This window comes from Enoplosus armatus, chromosome 7, assembly GCF_043641665.1.
Source record: "Enoplosus armatus isolate fEnoArm2 chromosome 7, fEnoArm2.hap1, whole genome shotgun sequence".
Taxonomy (NCBI): domain Eukaryota; kingdom Metazoa; phylum Chordata; class Actinopteri; order Centrarchiformes; family Enoplosidae; genus Enoplosus; species Enoplosus armatus.
Window position 1 is genome coordinate 23,301,266 of NC_092186.1, and position 21,024 is coordinate 23,322,289.

General features: G+C 43.6%; 2 protein-coding genes across 2 annotated transcripts; one reads left to right on the forward strand and one right to left on the reverse strand.

Moving 5' to 3' along the window:
• Positions 1-7,379: 7,379 nt before the first annotated feature.
• meltf (melanotransferrin) lies at positions 7,380-16,697 on the forward strand. Its single transcript, XM_070908580.1, has 16 exons — positions 7,380-7,428; positions 8,471-8,625; positions 9,338-9,437; positions 10,551-10,736; positions 10,837-10,993; positions 11,759-11,826; positions 11,932-12,116; positions 12,507-12,672; positions 13,129-13,271; positions 13,894-13,990; positions 14,103-14,297; positions 14,704-14,857; positions 15,439-15,506; positions 15,609-15,796; positions 15,972-16,164; positions 16,630-16,697. The coding sequence occupies exons 1-16, from the start codon at positions 7,380-7,382 to the stop codon at positions 16,695-16,697; spliced, it is 2,172 nt and encodes a 723-aa protein (XP_070764681.1).
• A 2,838-nt stretch (positions 16,698-19,535) lies between these two features.
• Positions 19,536-20,836, reverse strand: LOC139287526 (protein NCBP2AS2-like). Its single transcript, XM_070908583.1, has 2 exons — positions 20,676-20,836; positions 19,536-20,539 (listed from the first exon to the last, which is right to left on the reverse strand). The coding sequence occupies exon 2, from the start codon at positions 20,438-20,440 to the stop codon at positions 20,135-20,137; it is 306 nt and encodes a 101-aa protein (XP_070764684.1). The 5' UTR covers positions 20,441-20,539; positions 20,676-20,836; the 3' UTR covers positions 19,536-20,134.
• Positions 20,837-21,024: the final 188 nt, after the last annotated feature.

A 21,024-nucleotide genomic window follows, 5' to 3' on the forward strand; every position in this document is an offset into this window, starting at 1 on the left:
TCCTGGCACTGGCATTGCAACTGACATTGCTCCTGTTTAGAGTTTTTATCTTTCTCGTCTTTTTCTATCTTTCCATCAAACCCCATCACTTCCTCCTCCTTACCCCTTTAGACCGTCTACAGACATGAGGTGAAAACAATGTGCCCCAACGTTTTGGTATCAGGGGCCAAAATGGAACTACAGCCCCATTACTGTTCAGAGAAGTAGCAGGAAAATAATCAGAAGCATGAGACGCTTGCTGGTATTTCTTGTAACAAGCAGGAATCCTCAATCAAAACTAACAGAAAAGTAAATTAGATTGCTTTAACATAGATAAAGTATGGAGTACTCTATTGCCATTTTCTTTTTGGAGGGCCAAAACAAATTGAATTAATAGGCCTCATAATGGTTTTAGAGTAGATTTGGAGCCCCGGGCCTGTATTTATTAAATATCTGAGAATTATCCTCAAGGACGACCTTAAATAGACAAGTCAACCCTAAGCCAATCAGAGACAAGGATTTACTGCCCTATTCATTGTTTTTGTTTTGTTTTTTTTAAATGCTTGCAGTATGTTATTCTGCAAAAACATAAATCATTTTAATTTTATTTGTGTGGAATTCTGAATATCTCCAGTAGAGATGAACAACAATCTAATATGTGTATAATATTTAAATATACAAATATAGAGCCGGTAAGAAACTCTGCTGTTGGTAGACGAGGTACACCAGAGAGAACAGGTAATGAGGCTAATGTAGTGCAGATATTGAAGGTGCATGGAAAGAAATCAAAATCAGTGACAGCTTTACTCTTGTCGTTGAAGGCTAAAAACGAAAAGAAGAAAGAGTGGTGTAAAATCCTGTGAAATATTTGATTCAAATGCAAATAAAGGTCAAAACTACTTTATTCTGAATTAAACATATTGCTTCAGCTATGACCAATAATCTTTAATAATAAAACAATCACATTTATATAGTATTTTGTGTCAAACGATATTTGTTAAATAGCTTCATGAGTAAAAGTGAAGGATTGTTGTTTTTATTGTTCAGTCCAACATTTTACTTTCAGCCGTTTAATAAATACGGGCCCAGATTCTCAGATTTGGGTCTGTATTACTCAAGTCTTCGTCCCACAAGGGCTTCTCTGCCGACCCCCCCCCTTCCTCCTCTTCCTCCTCCCTGTCTCATGCCTTCATCCCTCCCCCCCCTCTGCTTGTCCACAGTCACGGTGTGGACATTAGTTGAGCACTCCAGCATTAAACAGTGTATCATCTTCTTCATCAACACTATCATCGCGATCATAATCATCAGCATCATCGTTATGGCTTTCCTTTTTACTGTTGTTGCACTAATGAGGGCTGGTTTCTTAAAAGCATCTTAGCGTGGTGTTTGGATGCGTGATGCACTCACTTTTCTTCCAGCTATCAGCGATGATTATGCTGGTTTGAAAGAGCTATAACAGTCCGGGGACACTTTTCGCTTTTTTTGCAGTTACTTGCTGTATGCTATGCTATTGTTGCGTAGTGAAAGACATCAGTGAAACGCTACTGTCAGGACTAACTAATCAACTGCTTTAGCGCCTTTGGCAACACGTTTTTTTTTTTAATGCTGGATTTATACGTTTGAGCCTTCCGTCCCAGTGTGCATAAATAACTCCTGTAACTAGCTCCATTCGTGACCTCAGCGCTCCATATGTTACTCCACGATACAGGCGCCCGGTGGACAATCAAAGTTTTGTATTTTTTTTACCGGCAATGGGTTGTTGTCTTCAAAGGCATTTCCATGATGTCTACAATCTGCACAGAAAGACAAAATGTTTGTCCAAGGCTGAACCAATGTCCAAATCCACGACGACCTCTTGGGAGTCCACTGAGTTTTAGACCACTCATTTTTGACCACAAACTTGTAATTGTAAATGTAGTGAATTTCCGGAACAATGCTACAACACGCACCTTTACAGTACAAGTAGCCTTTTCAGGCGGATACGTTGGTCAATGTCAGACTGAAGATGGAAATGGAGTGTAACAAGTTGACAATTTTGTCCGATCAGGCTGCGTCTTTGCTGCTCACAACAAAGACGGAGGAGAATCCAACTTGCTTCACAACAGGTGAACACACGTCACAATGTATATTAAGCTTGTGTTGTCTGCAGTGAGGCTTTGGTTGAATCCTAGCTTGAATATTTTCCAGCACTGCAGCTCTTTTATCGTCCTGCTTAATCGTTTTTCGTAGCCTAAAAAGTGCTGTGGAGCCTTGCCACCCACAGGCAGCGCAATTCACATCTTGCTGTTGGTTTCACACTGTGCCGCTGATCAGCATCAAGTTTTGGCTAGAACAGCGGTGAATGTAACTTTTGTTTATTCAAAGGCCGAGGGAATGACCCATTTGAATGTTGGTTTAGCCTCGGGCAAACATTTTATCTTTTCCCGGCGGATAGTAGACATCTGTGAGATCACGCAACCTTCTGCTGGGTAACAAAAAAAAACAACGACTTGTTGTTTCCCTAAAAGCAACTATAATCAATATTTTTATAGCGACAACGTGACAATGTGAAAGGGGTCGCTCGTGGTGATGGACGGAAAAGAACCATCTGAAACTGCTTTACAGAGTTTTATAGTGAGTTTCAGCTCACTGCTCAGCTGTTTGGCCATAACCACCACTCTCATGGCGTCAGTTTCAGCAACAACAACAAAAAAAGCTCTAAAAACCTACTGTACACTATCTGCTCAGCACCAAACGGCAGACAGACGCAGCTAGCGACCAGCTGGTGAACATAGTGGAGCATTCGGCAGCTGAAGAGCCAGATATTTCCTTCAGGAGTTGGCACAGACCGAAAACGGAGCCAAAAGAAGTCACAAATGGGGCTAAGCTGAAACATGACAATAACCTCAAGAAATATCAAGATGCTTTTGGTAACACAGCCCCTGTATGGACCTTGTCAGCCATCCACTTCCCATCTCCACCCTCCCTCAACCCCCGAGGCGACTCCCCCAAGCTGACTGGAGACCGGAGACATGCAGAGAGACCGCTCTGTCAACAGAGTAGCTCTTAGACCCAAATAATGCATCGTTTCTGCCCACATGTGTTTTGGAAAGCTTTAATACAGTTCAGCTAAATCATTTCTTTCCTCCTATAATCCTCTATGATCGAGTGAACCAGTGGTGTCGTCTGTTGACAGAGCCGGACTCTCTGTATGACTCTGGCTGTGTGTTTTAGCCAGGGGACCATGCCACTGTCTGTTAGAGTAAAGCACCGATGCAAAGAATCTATTACAGAGATGGATCTATATCTAACATATTATAATATTTATCCCTGCTCTAACTGCCTATTTTGGTACAAAAAAATAAATAAAAGTCTTTATTGAGATTTACTGAAATCCCTCGACCGGAGGTGATCTTTTTTTTTTTTTGTGTTGTGGAATGTGTATGAATGTGAATATGATAACTGTAAACATGAATATTTTTTTCCTTTACTTTAACCTCTACTGCGGGTTTCTCTCTATTGATGTCTAACGCGGTTCCCTCTAGCAGAGACACCCAGCTTTGTGGCTGGGATGGGAAGGCATCTGCAGATCCCTGGGTGATTTAAAAGATGGCACCACGTGAACCAAAATAAAGATATAACCAGAAGGGGCGCCCTGTAGCTCACCTGGTAGAGCGGGCGTCCCATGTACAAAGGCTGATTGATCACTTAAAGGCAAAATGCCCCCCCCCCCCCAAAAAAAAAATCATAGTTCCTAAAGATGCCTTATAAATAAAGTAGATACAAATACAGTCGGACATGAACAAAACGTGAAGTTTTGGTCATGATCCTACAAATGGTTTTCTGATTTCTCTTATTGTCAGCATCTAATTAGGAGTCAGCATCATCTCATTGAGTACTTTGGAGGATGAACAAGAGCTGTGAGCTAAATGCTAACACCAGCATGCTAACATGCCCACAATGACATGTTGAATGCTAATTGTTGAAGAGCCAAAATGCTGAGGTGATTCAGCAGGTATGATGTCGACCTTGCTCGCTGTCTTAGATTGGTTTGGTTGTAAAAGTTGTGAAGTTTATTTGAAAGTAAATGTCAACCTCATGGAGGCGCAGCAGGAAAAGTCAGGAGGTCGCCAAAGTCATCAGGACTCATCTTGTGAGGACCATGAATGTTTCATGGCAAGCCATTATATGTTGGACCGAAGTGGTGGACCAACCAAGCGACGTCTCCATTCCTATAGTTGTGCAGCACGGCTAAAACCTCCTCTTGTAGTTATAAAATACGGTGGAACTGCAATCATAGTAAAGCACGAACAAATCAGTGATGTTTTGGTTTTAATCCTGAGCACGATCTGTGAGATATTTAAATTCATCTGCTAAATAAAGGTCGCTCACATTTCAGAAAGAACGCCCTACGACCAAAGCGCCGCCAGTGGCACCTGGACTGGCTGCAGTGCTCCCTGTACACTTGCACGAACGCAGCCTTATCAACACTGGGTGAACAAGTGTCAGATTTCACACACATGTACTCAGTATCTTTCTTTTTCACACACACACACACACACTCTCTCTCTCTCTCTCTCTCTCTCTCTCTCTCTCATACATACGGACACTTACAGTTGCTCCAGTTAATCAGTCACCGTGCTGCTGCGGAGCCAACAGGTTGCAGGTCAGTTCATGTGAAGGAGGTCACGCCTGCCTTCAGAGGACGACCTCTTGGAAGGTATCTGGTGTCGTAACTAAACTCATTAACCAAATACTAGCAGAATAAAGTACTTTGACTTGTTTTCAACCTGAATATAAGAATGTCCTTCTTACGTAACATCATGTTGATACAATTAAATAATAAAACATAGTAATATCAGAAGTTTTTCTGAACATAATGAAGAAAAACGAATGTCCCTGAAATAACAGCTCCATTTAAATCCAAGTCAGTAATTAATCATTACTCGCTTATTATTGAAAAACTGTATCCGTCCTGTATGTTGAATCGTGTGCTAGCTCGTAAATAAATATGTTTTGACATGAACAGCTTCAGGCTCAAAAAGCACAAAAGGTTTCACACTGGCACATTATAAATAATAAATATCAATAAACAATAAATCCAAAGTGTACCAAGTGGACACTTTCCCTGTTTTCCCTCGCATTAGAACCAAATCGCATGGCTTTGTAGAAATGATCCCGGCCATACAGATTAAACAGCTAATACATTAAGAACAACCAAAGAAATAAAAGGACACATCTTGAGACGAACTTACTAGTGAAGTGATTTGCCTGATTTCAAGAGGTTTTAATGTTTGAGCTTTATCTTTACACTCTTAATTCTACGAAACATGAATCTCTAAAAATCAGCTCCCCACTGCACATCCGTAATCATTCAAATGTGTCAGGTCCAAAGTTCACGGTGTCACTCTCTTTAGAGTTCACCCGGTCCTCCGGCTCAAACAGCCATGATCATGTGATCAAAGGTGAACAACCTGCAGAAAACTCCGGAGCGAAAGGAGATGATTCAAAATTGGCAGAACGTTGCACAGCTGTGAAAATGTCCTTATAGGTATGTTGGATGCGCACACGGTCTGCTGTGCGTGACAATAAGAGAGGCCCAGTGAGTTTCAGCTGTTTTAACATTTGCACGCAAAGAAAGGTGGATTCAAGTTGTATAAGTTTACTGCTGTAGGGAAAGTCAGACGTGACAGCAGATTCCCAGGTCAGCCTGTGACCAGTTGTGACCATTGTATGGCTTTAAGCACCAGAGATAGTAGCTGAAGTTGTGGCCTTCATCAATTCAAAGCTTTATTATTCTTATCGCACATGCTTGGTAATGTACCAGAGTATGAACACGGTGGAATAATCAGAGCGATTGCAGATTTTTATGATCAGGCTGCCTTCCTGTGTTTCACCAGATGTCTGCAGAATTTTTATTTTTATCATCATAATCACACATTTTATGATCACGATCACGCATCCTCATAATGCGGGCAGCTTCCATTTGACAGACACTTCCTAGTTTGTAGAAACAGCCGCAAAAACCTGTCGAAGCTGTGAGGCTGCATAAATGACTTAACATAACACACAACAAAAAGGGCAGAATTCAGGTGCGGTTCTGTCTCTGGCAACACTCCCCTGGTTTTTCTTTGAGCTATAACTCTCCTGAAACGTACTGGACATGAAGCAGCTACTCGCTACAACTGCTCTGTGAGTTCTGCATCTCTGAGATGTGAGCCTGAAAGAAAAGTTACATTCGGGGGAATTCATTGAGAGCCAGTTTGTGTGTGTTTTTTTTGGCAAAGACGAAGTGAGGAAATTTTAGGAAATAAGCACTGGTGGAAGAATTGTTTAAATCCTTTGCTTAAATAAAAGTAGCTTCAATTTAAAACTGCTCCATCGCAAGTAAAAGTCCTGCATCAAAAATGTTACTTAAGTAAAAGTACATGAATGCTATTAGCAAATATACTTAAATACAATAAACACAGAAAGTATTCAGTGCTGATTATTATTGTTGATGCATTAATGTCTAAGTAGCCTTTTGCTAGATGTCATGGTGGAGCTAATTTTTTTTACTATTCTAAGTACTGCCAGGTAGTTTTAATCTACAACAATGCATCCTATTTTAAAAACACGTCATATGTTTGTGTGTTAAATCTTAATTTATAAAGTGAATAGTAACCACAGCCGTCAAACAAATGTGGTGGGGTAAAAAAGTGGCATAAAATGGAAGCACGATATATGAGTAAACTTGGGATTTGTTGATCATTTTAGAGGATGACATGTCAGGTCAAACCTAGTGGAGGGCCTGTACCAGAACCTGTACCGGAATTAGCTTTTTGGTGCAGCATGGTCATGAGGTTCAGTTGGGAGTAACTGACTTCATCGGCCTCCACCGGTCTGTACAGGACAAACATCTAAAAGTCAAAGTTAGCACCCAAAGCAGGTAAACAGACTCTTTGTCTCTCAGCAGCCCGAGCGGTGAGTCAGTAACCAACGGCCCTCACTGTGTTGGCCTGCATCCCCGTCTTTCCTTGTGCCCATCAGTGGAAAAGCACAACACCAGTGGAAGAGAGCAGAGGTGGGGCTCTCCCCGACTGTAAAAGACCTCTCTGTCCGGGCCTTGGCCTTCAGCCAGGCAGCGGCAGCAGAGACGTGTCAGACCAGGTACACCGGGGGAGGCGCGCTTGGTGAACTCCACACTGAGCTTCAAATTACCCGAGCTGGGAGTCTTGTGATTCCTGAGTGACACGCTGTAAATGGCCGAGTTGTAAATCACTAAAAAAAACGCAGCCTCCTCTGAGCTTCGCCTGAGGACTTTAAGCCGAGTCTCAATAGAAGTTGGACTTTGACCCAAGAGACATCATATAAAGTAGAGGAGAGGGAAAAGGAGGCTATTTCACCTAACAGAGAGAGAGAGAGGAAGAGAGACCGAAGTCATGGCCATGTGGAGGACAGCGGGAGCTCTACTACTAATACTGCATACTGGTAAGAGCTGATTTTTTTATAGTACTGTATACACTGTAAAGTTACAAAACATGTTTGTTTAATTTTTGGGATGAGATTTGGTTTCTTCTTCTGTGGTTTACTGTGTCTCCATTTCAAACCAATTGTCTGAGAGGTTGACTAAAATGTGTTTTACTCTACAAGTCTGATTACCCCAGAGGTGAAGATACAGACAATACAACAAAATGAAAGTCTTTTTAGGAAAATGGAGAAAGGCAGCATTTCCTTCAGCGGAAAAAAAAAATAAAATAAACAGGAACACTGTAAAGAAAGAAAAGTGTGACTAAAATCATAAGCACCGGGCGGGTCGTCCACTGATCACGGGGTCGATCCCCAGCTCCCCCTGCCCACAATGTCGAAGTGTCCTTGGTCGAGACACTGAGTCCCCCAAAAAATTGCTCCTGATGGTAGCTCGCTGCCATCGGTGTGTGTGTGTGTGTGTGTGTGTGTGTGTGTGTGTGCTATATAAACGCAGCCATTTTAGCATCACGGTCGTCATCAGTACCGTAGTTTGACCGTGCTGACCAGCTGACCTCACTTTATCGCCCATGTATGATGACCTTGATAAGCAAAGAGAACGAGCAGATACACTGAACCCTCTTCATCAGACGCTGGCCCATAACCTTTTCATAACCTTTTCATAACCTTTTCATAACAGCTACTGGTGACCCCCCCTTTGTCGCAGGTTGCATGCGTGCCGGGAGCGGTTCAACCAGAGAGTGATGTTCCCTTCTCAGTTTGTTTCATTTGGATAGTTTTTAGAGGTCTGAAGTGGTCAAACTATTCTGTATGTCACATAAAAATGTGAGAAACATTAGAAAAGATACTTAAAGCATATTTTTTTCCCCCCACCTTGTGACCATTTGAGGGGTCCCGACTCCCAGATGGCGAGAATATAGTCCTAGTTGTTGGATGCTTGAGCTACTTGAGAGGATACAGGATGTTTTCATGACTCATTTGGTGGGATAGTTTCATGGGAGAGTGATGAGTGGTCTCTCTATGTCTCTCTGTCTCTCTCTCTCAGTGTTCGGCCAGAGCAGCATCAGGTGGTGCACCATCTCAGATGCGGAGCAGAAGAAATGCCAGGCCATGTCGCAGGCCTTCGCCGAAGTCTCCATCCGTCCGTCCCTCAGCTGTGTCAACGGAATGACAGTCGAGGGCTGCGTTCAGAAACTACAGGTGGGACTTTGACGACAGGAACTGAATTCATCTCAACACGCTGCGATAACTTGTGATTACAGGCGTCCCTGAATGTTTTATGCTACTTTATAATCATACAGCCCTCATGCAGTGGAAAATATCTTATGAATTTGGTCATCTGTTAAATTGAGACCACGGGGGCCTCGTCAAAAGCTAATAAAATACTTTGAGTGCAGGACACACAATCGGGCATCAGATAACAAGGCAGAATCTTTACGGAAAGTTGCAATAAACTTCTTAATGGGTGATACGGTTATCGCACCGGGTTGTTTACGACAACCACAAACTGGAAGACTTCTGATCTGAGAACAGGACGTCCCAGTTACCAGAGGCTGAACTACGAGTGAAATACGAACGTTGCTGTGCGATTCACACATTTGTATGTAGGTTATAAGGGAATATACACGATATGCTCAAAAAGCTATTAAGCTTATTCCTCTCAACTAGACTTTCATGTGCTTATTTTAAGAGGAAACATAGGGTTGCTTTGTTGCAGAGCGTTTTCTGTCACACCAGATTTTCAAAATCATCACAAGGCCACAGAAACTCCCAGTGTCTCTTCACACGATGTTCTACAGGTTGAATGGCTGTCAGCGTCTTTTAAGATTGGGGCTCTTAATATTGAAGGTTTTGTGGTAAGTCCCCGGTATTTATGACGTCTTTCATCTTTTTGCCTGCTGTGCCTCTGCAGAGAAAAGAAGCAGATGCCTTGTCCATGTTCGGCACTGACGTCTACAAACTGGGGAAGACTGCCTCCTTCAAGATGGCTGGCAGTGAATCCAAGGCTGACCGTAAGATTCATTTCAGATCTTTTCAAAGCATCAGGGAGGGAAGAGTCAGCAGCAGGAAAGGAGTAACACTCCTCCCTTCCTCACCAATACTGCTGACGATGACGGGTTGCCAGGGCTCTCACTTTAACGTCAGTAAAAACGCAAACTGAGAGCCTTATCTGACGTGTTTTTATTTCTTTCTGTAAGAGAGACTCAAACAGAGAAACAATGGAGGGGAAGATGTAGTGATGTGGAGAGAAAAACAGCTGAGTGATATAGAAAAAAAAAGGTGATTTATTCGAGTTATGCTCGTTTTAATGTTTAATGTTCAAAGGAATAGTTTGACATTTTGGGACACAAGCTTATTTGTGTTCTTGCCGAGAGTTGATGAGAAGACTGATACCACTCTCGCATCTTTGCACTCAATGTGGAGGTGAGCCAGCCGGCCGATGGCTTGGCTTAGCTTAGCATAAACGCTGGAAACAGTTGGACTCTGTCCAAACATACAACATAAATACACTAGCGGTGCCTCTAAAGCTTGCCAATTAACACTTTATGTCTCATTTGTTAAATATGCAGAAAAAATGAAATGGAAAGACATCAATTTGTAGTTTTAGATGCTGGACTATCTCTTGGACAGAGCCCGGCTGGCTGTTCCCAGCCTGTGCTAAAAGCTAAGCTAACCGGCTAATGGCTGTAGCTTCATATTCATCGTATGAGTTCATTTGATGTTTGACGTTAATACATCTGACATAAAAGCTTTCTTCATGGGAAAATATACAACAGGTAATAGATGATTCCTGGTCACACAGAAATAGACTAACTCGGTTGATCCCTGCCATGCTGCAGACCAGCGTTTTACTAAACCACCACTGTAATACTGTGGTGTTGCCTGCTGATCACGCGTAGCCTGGAGCAGGTTCACTTATCGCACCTATTACCCTCATTATCGCTGCACTACACGAGGGATGTTTCAAAACAGGAGTGGTAGTCTGCACTTTGATCTCCTACATCTCACATCCGTTCCCTGATAAAAAAAAAGAGCGCAGATTGTAACACAAGTGCGTTGGTGTCAAAGTACTTGCCGAGCTTATTGTCAGATGTGTGTCAGCGCCTGTGCTGTCGTTGCCTCAGGTACCGGCGCCACCTACTATGCAGTTGCTGTGGTGAAGAAAGCGAATGCTGGCATCAACATCAACAACCTGGCGGGAAAAAAAAGCTGCCACACCGGGAAAGGCCGAACTGCCGGCTGGAACATGCCTATAGGATACCTCATAGACCAGGGCTACATGTCTGTGATGGGCTGCAACATCCCACAGGGTAAACATACGCACTATACATACATATACATATACCTGCATGGGCTGTACATACTGAAAGCTGGAGAGACGCATGTGTGTGTGTGTGTGTGTGTGTTCAGGTGTGGGCCGTTTCTTCAATGCGAGCTGTATCCCCGGAGCCAACGGGCCTGGTGACCCTCCGTCTCTGTGTCAGCTGTGCAAAGGAGACGGCAGCGGAGCGCACAAATGCGAGATGAGCAGCAAAGAGACATACTTCAGCTATGAAGGAGCTTTCAGGTAACACGCATTCACACTCGACACACTCACAGAGGTCACAGTTCCGCAGCGCAGTTATGTTCACGCCAGGACCTATCTAGATTCCTCCCTTCCCTCTCCCGTTGCCAGTGTTAGTGCAGGTTTGAACTCTTTTATAACAAGTGTATTAATTGGTTTATTAATAATGCAGTTTTATCTAAATGAAGGTCGAAGAAAACACTGGTATTGTGCCCCACTTGCTTACTATATGCTAATCATAGATCATGCATTATACGCAATTATATATAGATTTAAAAAAAAGCAGTTTTCAGAAAAGTTGAAAGCTTAGTTTCGCAAAAAAGAAAAAGAAAAAAAAGATTGATGTAGCGCTAAGATAACATTTCCCTGGGCCAACATGTTGAAGTCACCCACCTACAGATCATAGCCCACTGATCTTATGCTCCTTTGAAAACCTGACTTCAGACATAGATATCTCCACGGTGGCTGATTTTTTACCATTCAAACGGCATTTGAAAGGTCCCTTTCGTTGTTTTGCAATTTGAAACTTTGTCAAGACAGCGCTGACCACCTACAGCTTACGCAGCGGACCCCATGAACATAGGACCTTGGGAAAAAAATAGGGATGAGCCCGCGTGGCTACATCCTCACAATGACATGTTGCGCAGGTATAATATCAACCATGTTGGCCGCCTTAGTTTAGCATGTTAGCATTGCAACGCTGGTGTCAGAGATTTGTTTTTCGGATTGAACGTGAACGTGAACGTGGGTTTGTGTCGGTCTCTGCAGGTGTCTGGTTGAAGATGCAGGAGAGGTGGCCTTCATCAAACACACGGTTGTCGAGGAGAACACTGACGGTAACGGTCTTAGAAATGAGTTGGGCTATCACAGTAACTAGTGACCAATTCGGCCACTTTGTCATGTCTGTTAGCTGACCAGTTCTTTTTTTGTTTTTTTGCCAGGTCGTGGCCCAGCCTGGGCACAACCACTGCTGTCATCGGACTATGAGCTGTTGTGTCGCGACGGCACCAGAGCTCCCGTCTCCCAGTGGAAGACATGCCATCTGGTCCGCGTCCCATTCCGAGGGATTGTGGTCGGCACCGACGTCACTCCCTCCGTGGTGTTGAACATGCTGACGGAGGGCCTGGTACGTCCAAGCAGTTGCCTTATATCACTCCACGTCATGGAGATGCAGTTTGACATCCTGTAATGTCAGAGGCTCATTTCCCACCTGTCACCTGAGCAGACGTGCCGATAAAAAACAGTCACAGCGTCTTTATCTCAAAATAATCTCCGTTTGTAACGTTGTCTCCATAATTACCAAAATAAGATCGAAACGTTTTTTTTTAAAATTCAATCAACAATACAACAGCGCATGTGTGTTTACATGTGTGTTATCATCAAATCCAGACGTCCTGGCTTGTCAAATTGTTGGGATTTAGTTTTAGGGGTGAAAGTATCTTAAGACACAGTTGAAGCCGCCAGACGTTCGGCCACATTGCTGTGAGACTAATTGCGTGTGACTTGCTGTCTGCAGACAAAGTCGAGCTTCAACATGTTTTCGTCCGCGGCGTACGGAGGAGGAACCGTGCTCTTCTCCGAGTCGTCCACCATGTTTCTGGGGGCGGAGTCAGACGACCCCAAGAAGTGGATGGGTCGCTTCTATCACAGTGCTCTGAGTGCCATGGACTGTAAAGCTGAAGGTATCTACCTATCCATCCGCCCCACGACTGCAGAACAACGCACGAATTTAAACGCATTCAGTATTCTTGAAATTATTATTTCGCCATTTCTCATCGACAATAATGCCACACAGCCGGCAGTCAGAAGGACAACGCCACATTATTAACATTGCTGTCAAACTACACGCCTCATTACCATCACTGTCAAACATTTCACCCAACGCACAGTAAAATACTTAAATGGTGCTTACACATGAAAATAACTTCTCTAGTAAAAATATTCCTGAGAAGCTTGAGTTACCGAGGCAGGTGAAATGTGACTTATTAGGAAAAAAATGGCACTTCTTCTGTATGAAATGAATTGATTTATTTCTTATTTCTGTCTGGTTACCTGGGCTACCTACTTACCCGTCTGTCTGTCTGTCTGTCTGTCTGTCTGTCTTTCCTTCGTTCCTCATCCATCTCTAAATACCCCAGGGGTCCTGCGGTGGTGCGTGTTGTCCAGCGGTGAGCAGCAGAAGTGTGCTGACATGGCCGTGGCTTTCCAAAGTAAAGGTCTGACTCCGGCCATCAAGTGTGTCTACGGGGACTCTGTGACTGGCTGCATGGAGAAAATCAAGGTAGCAGATGTTTCTCGCTGGGGAACAGCCACGGTGGCGTCCATTCACGTCAAATTAAAACATTAAACACTCTTGAAAGTTGAGGGAAAAGGCTCGAGTCTGACGGGGCTGACGCCGATACGTATATTTAAGAATTTTGAAAATCAGAAAGCGTTATACCGGCCGATATTTGTTCTGATAAGCTGTTTGCTAATTTGCACTAAACACAAACTGCAGTTGAGGCTGACATCACACTTCATGAACAATCAATGCAATGGTTGTTGAGATGTTTCAATCTGGACCAAAGCGGCGGAAAACCCCGGCAGACATTACCATCCATATAGCCACGTAAAAAAAGCATCTCTCTTTCTCGAGACTTCATGGCTAAGACTTGCGTCTGACTGGAAAAATGATAACTTTGTCCCACATCTGCCACAAGCATACCTTTAGCATTTCTGCGGTACAATTTCCTGTTACCTATCAGCCAACATACGTAATATATGTGTGATGAGCTATTGGTCACACTGACGTATCCATTAGTGGACGCTGGCTGATAGAAATCTGTGACAGCTAAATAAGAAGACCAACTGGTGGCTTTATTCTGGCATCTCAACCTCTTTTCTTCCTTTTCATATTTGTGTAGAACAACGAGGCTGATGCCGTCACTCTGGATGGAGGTTACATCTACACAGCAGGCAAAGAGTACGGCTTGGTCCCCGCCACCGGTGAAAGCTACACAGGTGAAAACACAAAAACAGAGACTCGCGCAAACGCAGAAACAGTCACACATTCTTGTTTCCAAAGACGACAGATACAGGTTTGTTTGTTTTTTTTGTTTTTTTTTGTCTCCAGAGGACCGTGATGGTTCCATGTACTACGCAGTCGCGGTGGTGAAAAAGAGTAGCCAGGACATCCGTAACCTTGACGACCTGCGCGGCCGCCGCTCCTGTCACACCGGATACGGTCGCACGGCTGGCTGGAACGTTCCCGTAGCAACGCTGATGGAGAGAGGCCTGATCACCCCTCAGCACTGTCAGATACCCCAAGGTCAGTGGGATATGTGTGTGTGTGTGTGTGTGTGTGTGTGTGTGTGTGTGTGGGTGTGGGTGTGTGTGTAGCAGAGGTGTGAGCTGCAGTCGTCACAACTCGTACAAATCCAGTCAGATACTGAAAATCAAAATAGCAAAACAGTGAAAAATGCAACAATTTCAGAGCCCAATGTCTTTAAATGTATTTTCTATTTTCTATTTGTTTACATCTGTCAGCCACAGAAAAGATTACACATCTGTATAATGAATTATAATGAATATAATTAAACTTCATGCGTAAACGACGGACCCTTTAAAATATTTCTTGTATTTTGGATAGGGCAGGTTGTAAATGTAGATTTTTCTTTCGTAGATTTTTCTTTCCAGTCTTTGACTTTCTATTCCCTGTTTCCCATGATGCTTAGCGGTGGGAGAGTTCTTCAAGCAGAGCTGTGTGCCGGGTGCCAACCAGCCCGGTTTCCCCGGCAGCCTGTGTGGTCTGTGTGTGGGAGACAGCTCAGGACAGAGCAAATGTGAGAAGGGAAAAGACCTGTACGATGGATACGACGGTGCCTTCAGGTACTAAAAAGTGCAACACCCCGAACCCCTGCACCTCATCGGGATAGCGTGTTTCACTTTTCCCCATTCTGTATTCCTGTTTCAAATTTCTCTCTTAATGATATCCTCAGTGTTGCTGAACATAGGCACACAGGACTCCCCCCACATATGTTATGAGCACCACTTTTCATTATTTCAACTTAGTCTCGTTTGGCATGATGGGCGGCTCTAAATACTTAAAGCACCCGTGAGCCACGGCCGTTGCCGTGGAGAGGCAGCCGGTCAGAGGCACGAAGCAGACCTGCAGCAAAATAAGAAATGCTTCATTGTTGAATTTGGCAAAAAAAAACAACAACTGCAGATTGTGTTTCCATGTTTCTCAACACTGTAATCTTTAGCTTCCTGTGCAGCAGTGCATATAACATGATGTTTCTTGCTGAAATGCACTTCAAAGTTGTGGTTAACTTCTCCCCAGATGTTTTTCATGTACACAGGCTTTGAGTTTTTATCAAAGAAATTATTCAACTAGGAGCATTTCATGCTAATCCAAGCCGTAGAAGTTATATGGGGCCCCAGACAGCTTACCTTATCTGTCCATTCAGGTGTCTGGCGAAAGGAGATGGAGACGTGGCTTTCGTCAAGCATTCTACTGTCTTCCAAAACACTGATGGTAAGACGAGAAACTCCGCGATACAAAGTGTTTTAAGGGTCTCATCATTTTAAGGGACATGATTAACCACCTCACTTTGTGTGTCTGTTTGTGTTTGCTCAGGTAACTCTGGTGAATCTTGGACAGTGGATCTCCTGTCTACAGATTTCCAGCTGCTGTGTTCCCAGGACACCAAAGCCGAGGTCTCACAGTACAGACACTGCAACCTGGCCCGAGTGCCTTCCCACGCTGTGATGGTACGGGCCGACACCAACATCCACGCTGTCTACGGAGTCCTGGACCTCGCACAGGTAAGAGTCTTCCCAAGTCTGGACTGTTTGTGAGTGAGTCAGAGGGTGTGAGCCACCAAAGTGCAAAGACCTGAAACTGGTTGTTGCTGCAAGGCTGCTGTGTGAAGATAACATACATTTGACAAATAAATACATATGTTTATTCAGTTTTCTCTTTTTCTCTGTTTCCCTGTAGACATATTTTGGCAGTGATACAGGTCCTGGTTTCAGGATGTTTGACTCGCAGGCCTACAAGGGCACAGATCTCATCTTCAAGGACTCCACTGTTCGCCTCGTGGGTGTCGCTGACCGAAAGACCTACCAGGAGTGGCTGGGCCAGGGCTACATGGACTCACTGGTCGAGATGGAGTGTAACTCATCAAGTGCAGGTAATAAAAAAAAAAACACACACACAAAACTGCATGAATCATTCCTTCCAATCCAAGTGATCGCTGTTTTTAATGTTTGTAATATAACTTTTACTTTTTAACTAAGTAACTTTAAAGTTGAATCGAAAAAAAAACAACCCAAATTGTTGTTAGCCCCCCCCCCCCCCCCCCCAGTCTTTGTGCTAAGCTAAGCTACAGACATAAGAGTGGTATCAATCTAACCCTCGCCAAGAAAGCAAATAAGTGCAAAACTATTCCTTTATCACTGTGAAACTGATCTGGTAAGACGTTCAGGAGGATTGATGCGTAAATAAGGACGCTATAAGACACAGTTTAGGGAAGCTATGACCAATTTCTAGTGCACGAAATGGCCACCTCGTCTGGGAGCTAACTTTCTATAAGCCAAAGTTTTTTTTTTTTTCTTATTTCTCATTTAATATTTCCCAATTTTGTTTCCTCTCACAGTGATGTCCTCTGTGTGGCCGCTGCTGGTGGCGCTGTTCAGCTTCATGCTGCCCAACGTCTGGATGTAAAGACACAGTGTGGCGAAGGCGTCCGGCCTCTTCTCCCACTCCCTTCCTCCCCGATTTTCCTCCACTCCTGTACATGGCCCCACTCCTTCTAACCCCCGAATCTGTGTTTTCACCTTAAAAATTTGCAGCATTTCTACCTGATTGCGTGTTATTTTAATGGACGAGAGGACGGCATGTCGGAACTGCCCTTGGATTTAAATGGTGCCAGCGTTGAAGCAGAGTGAAGCACAGGGTCTCTTGTTTTTGGTGGCGGAGAGGAGAGTTAGCTGCCGAAGGACTTTCAGCCGGTGCGACATGTTGAGAGAAGGTGTTGCTGCCACTTTGTTTACTGAAGGTGAGCTGCCATATCAGTGTGTATGCTGCCACCTGTTACATTGCTTTAGTGGGTAGCGCACCCCCCCCGTCTCTCCAAAAGCTAGTTTTTACGTAGGACTGACAATCTGATTTTTAACCTCACATGAGCCACACAAGGATGTTTTAACTTCTGAATAAATGGAACAGCAACATTTATTCCCAGAAATACTGGATAAAGGGTTAGGGGTATAGAGGTAAATAAAATAAAAAAAAAACTTTTGTAATGTAGGTCGAATTGACCCTTTAAATCAGGAGTAGGAAGTTTACTTTTGAACTCAGTTATATCGAAAAAAAATCAACTTATTTCTTGCACAAAAACCACAGAGAAAACAATACAACCTTAAGGCCCCCTCGGTACATGTAAGGCCGTGCCGATTCGAACCCGCTGTCACTGACCCCAGATCAGCTCCCCCATTTTCAAAGGCTCCATGTGAATATAAAAGTCAGATTGCTGTTGCTGCCCCGCTGCCACTTGCTCTGTGCGAACTCCCAACAAACACGGCCGTCCCTTAGTTTGGGCCGTGTTGCTACTATAAGCTAATGCCATATCAGTGAATATGCACTAGTGTTGCCTCCACACGGAGCTGTGCTGGAGATGGTGCGATGATGAGTGACTGAGTGTTCGTCCGTAGGCTGTCTGCTTCATGTATTCCCCTCAAAATACCTCAAAATCAAGAAGATAAATACTTTTCATTCATGCGGTTTAAGCCGATGCTCGATCGAGCCTGCTTGCAGCTGCACATTTAAATCTTCTCCCGCCTGCAGCCATTTCTCACACCTTTTTACGTTTTATATTTACATTTATAGATTGGGACACAAATGGAGCGAGTAACTCTGACATGCTGGTCAGGTTCCATCAGATTGAGGGAGGGCGTAAAGAAAACATCCTGTGGTTTGCGCAGGAGAGTGAATGAGTTTTTTGTTTGTCTGGATGGTTCAAGTCAGAGAGGAGTTTGTGTCAGTTGAAGAAAGTTGAAGAAAGACTCCAGCAATTCCAACTTTTAAAGTAAAAGTAAAAGTAAACGATAGCTGCAGTCGTGTAAAAGAGCGTCAGAGGAATAAAACACAGTTGAAAGAAAATAATTGTTTATACTAGACTATACTGTCTCATGTCCTCTAACCCAAACAACAGAAACGTCTCTTTTTAACTCAAACCTACCAGTTCTTGTCGTATCTGCTGTACTCCCTGCTGCTTGATGCTGTTCCCTGTTTTAAAATGTTGATCTGGATGTGTATTTTCCTATGTTGAGAGATTTATTTTTATATGAAGTTCAGGTGCCATATCAGTGTATATGTACTGACTCATGCCGTCAGAAACGAATGCCCTTCTCTTCCTCCTGATAAGAGATTTATTTCTACGTGAAATGACGTAACATGTAACTAATATTTAGTTGCCAGGCCAGTGCGTCTGCACAAGTATTAATACATAAAGCTGCCGACTTGTGCTGTTTCCTGTGCTTGTTCAAATGAAATAAAGCTGTGTACTGCAAAACGCATTCTGTTGAGCTGTTCTTCTTCATAGCTTTCTCTCCTCTGATCACGTGAGGACCCTTCACAGCCACTTGGACACATTTCATTCCCACTTGCATCAGAATTAAGTGCATTATGGCTACATTTCCTCAGACTCAAAGGTTTTCGTTTTTAGCCTCTTGTGGCAGAAATCTGGAATCGTGGAATTTGTTTTCACCATTCATGCTTCGAAATGATAAAACCCCCCCCTCTCACAGGAGAAAGCAGCAAATTCTCACGCTTGAAAAGCTAAAATGATTCACGAACCATCAGAATAGTTGCCGAATAAATATGATAAACATTTCTGACAGTCGCCTAATCGATTAACCATTGCGGCTCTAGGTGACAGCACAATACGCAGCAATTGGGTCGAGGTGTTGTCAGTAGCCAGGAATGAAAGCCGTTGTGCTTGCTCGGACCAGGCCACTGGTGTACGAGAGCGCAGGCGACACCGCGAGCTGAATCATTCTGAACCCACGTTTTGCCACCGCAGTGAACAAGCGTCACAGAGAGCAACAACACGTCAACACTTCTCATACACATCTCTGATCCCTACAGTTAACCTGTCACATTTATTGTGTATATTTCCATACATTTTTATTTGTGATGCTTACCGTTAACATTTCTGACATTGCGTACATGCATCGTTTATTCCCCGATTTTGTTTAGATTTGCACTCTTTCCAACTTTGCACTGCAATAAAGTATTTCTGATTCTGAACTGCCCGCCACCAAGTGCCATGTTATCTCAAGTCTGACACTACTTTTCATGGTAAATCAGTCAATCTGATGCGAGCCCGCACCTCAATGGTTGCACTCACATGGGCACAGGAAAATTAGGTTTTCAAGATCGAATTTCACCCTTTAAACTCGTCCATATCTTTTTTTTTTTTTGTCTTTAGACTTTCCTGAAAGTCCTGAAAGTTAACACATCAATGGCAAATAATACCGATTGACACTGCCTAGCAGTTGTATCTTAAATTATAATCTTTATTCATACAGTGAGAACAAAAGAGTGAATTCATTGGCTATACATTCCACTTCTCTCTCTCTCTCTATATATATATATATATATAAATACATTATTAACCAATAAAATGATTTACCAAGACAACTTCATGTACAGATCCATGAAAGCTCATGGGCAGGATTTGTGTCAACATAGATTAATGTGAAGAGGCCATCAATGGAAGGCAGCTCCAGGAGTCTGTTGAATTTGTCATCTTACACAGTGCACTTAACCTTTTCCACTTCTTATTATTTTCCAAGAAGGTTCCTACTCTCCCCACAGGCTTTCTGAAAAATTAAAAATGTACACCTTGTATCTCCATGCGTTCGTTCAAGCGTGGATTTATTTAGTTAACCACAGTTTAGCATAAATGATCTGGCCACAGATTGCAGGTCAGTGTGGGCCTCTTCACATCACTGACAACCACAGTTCCTGATTGTGAGGTTTCTGAGGTTTGCAGTCAACCGGCAGGGTGAGGCAGGGTGCTCATACGTCACGTCTCCTCTGCTCCCCTTCAATCATTGTTTGTTCAGTCTCTTTAACATCCTACAGCCAGCCTGTCCTCTTTATTTCTTGATCTGCCTGGAGCCGTCCTTCCATCCCTCCTTCACCTCATTCACAAACGTCTCCTTGACCTTCTTGAGGCGGCTTCCCATCTCTCCCAGGTCACCGGGGACCCTGTCGGCCTCCGCCCGGACCTGCCGCAGCGTCTCGGAGCGCATGACCCGCTCCGAGGCGTCCCGCCCGGCTATCTGGGCCTTGGTGATGGCGTAGGCTGTAATCTGAGCCGCCCTGCGAATCGGACGGGACTCTGCCAACTTCTCAACGATGCGGTGGTTGTTGATGAGGTTAAACAACAGCCGGGCGAGCATTTTGACGGCTGTTTCCCCAAGATCCTTGTCCTTACTAATACGTTAGCTTAGCTAGCTAACTTAGCTTGCTGCCCCGTCCAACTCTCGTGTGCTTCAGCCCTGTAATAACACCAACGTTTCCCGTTAGTTAGCTGGAGCCAAACATTCGTCGACAATAGCTTATACTTTAATGTGTGTTGAGGTTGTGGTTTACATTTCAGTAATATTATATATATATTTTAAAAAGTTGACTTACTTCAGCTGAACCAAAGTGACCGCTAGGTTGCAATGAATGACATAACAGACTAGAGCGAGGCTGAAGCTCGTTTCAGAATTGTCAGTTAAAGGGAATATACATAGACAGTGCTTCCTGCTTCCTGCTTCTTCTTCTTCTTCTCTGATTTAATGACGTGAATAGGTGCATACCGCCACCTACTGCACCGGAGTATGTAGCATCAGAGTTTTACGTACTTCTTGTTAAATCAAAGAAATTAAGCAGTAAGAAAAAAACAAAAAAACAACAACAACCTATATCTTACTATCTAATCCTGTATCTTAAATAAAGAGAGCCCGGCAACGTTGCCTCATTTTCTCACCCATCCCTA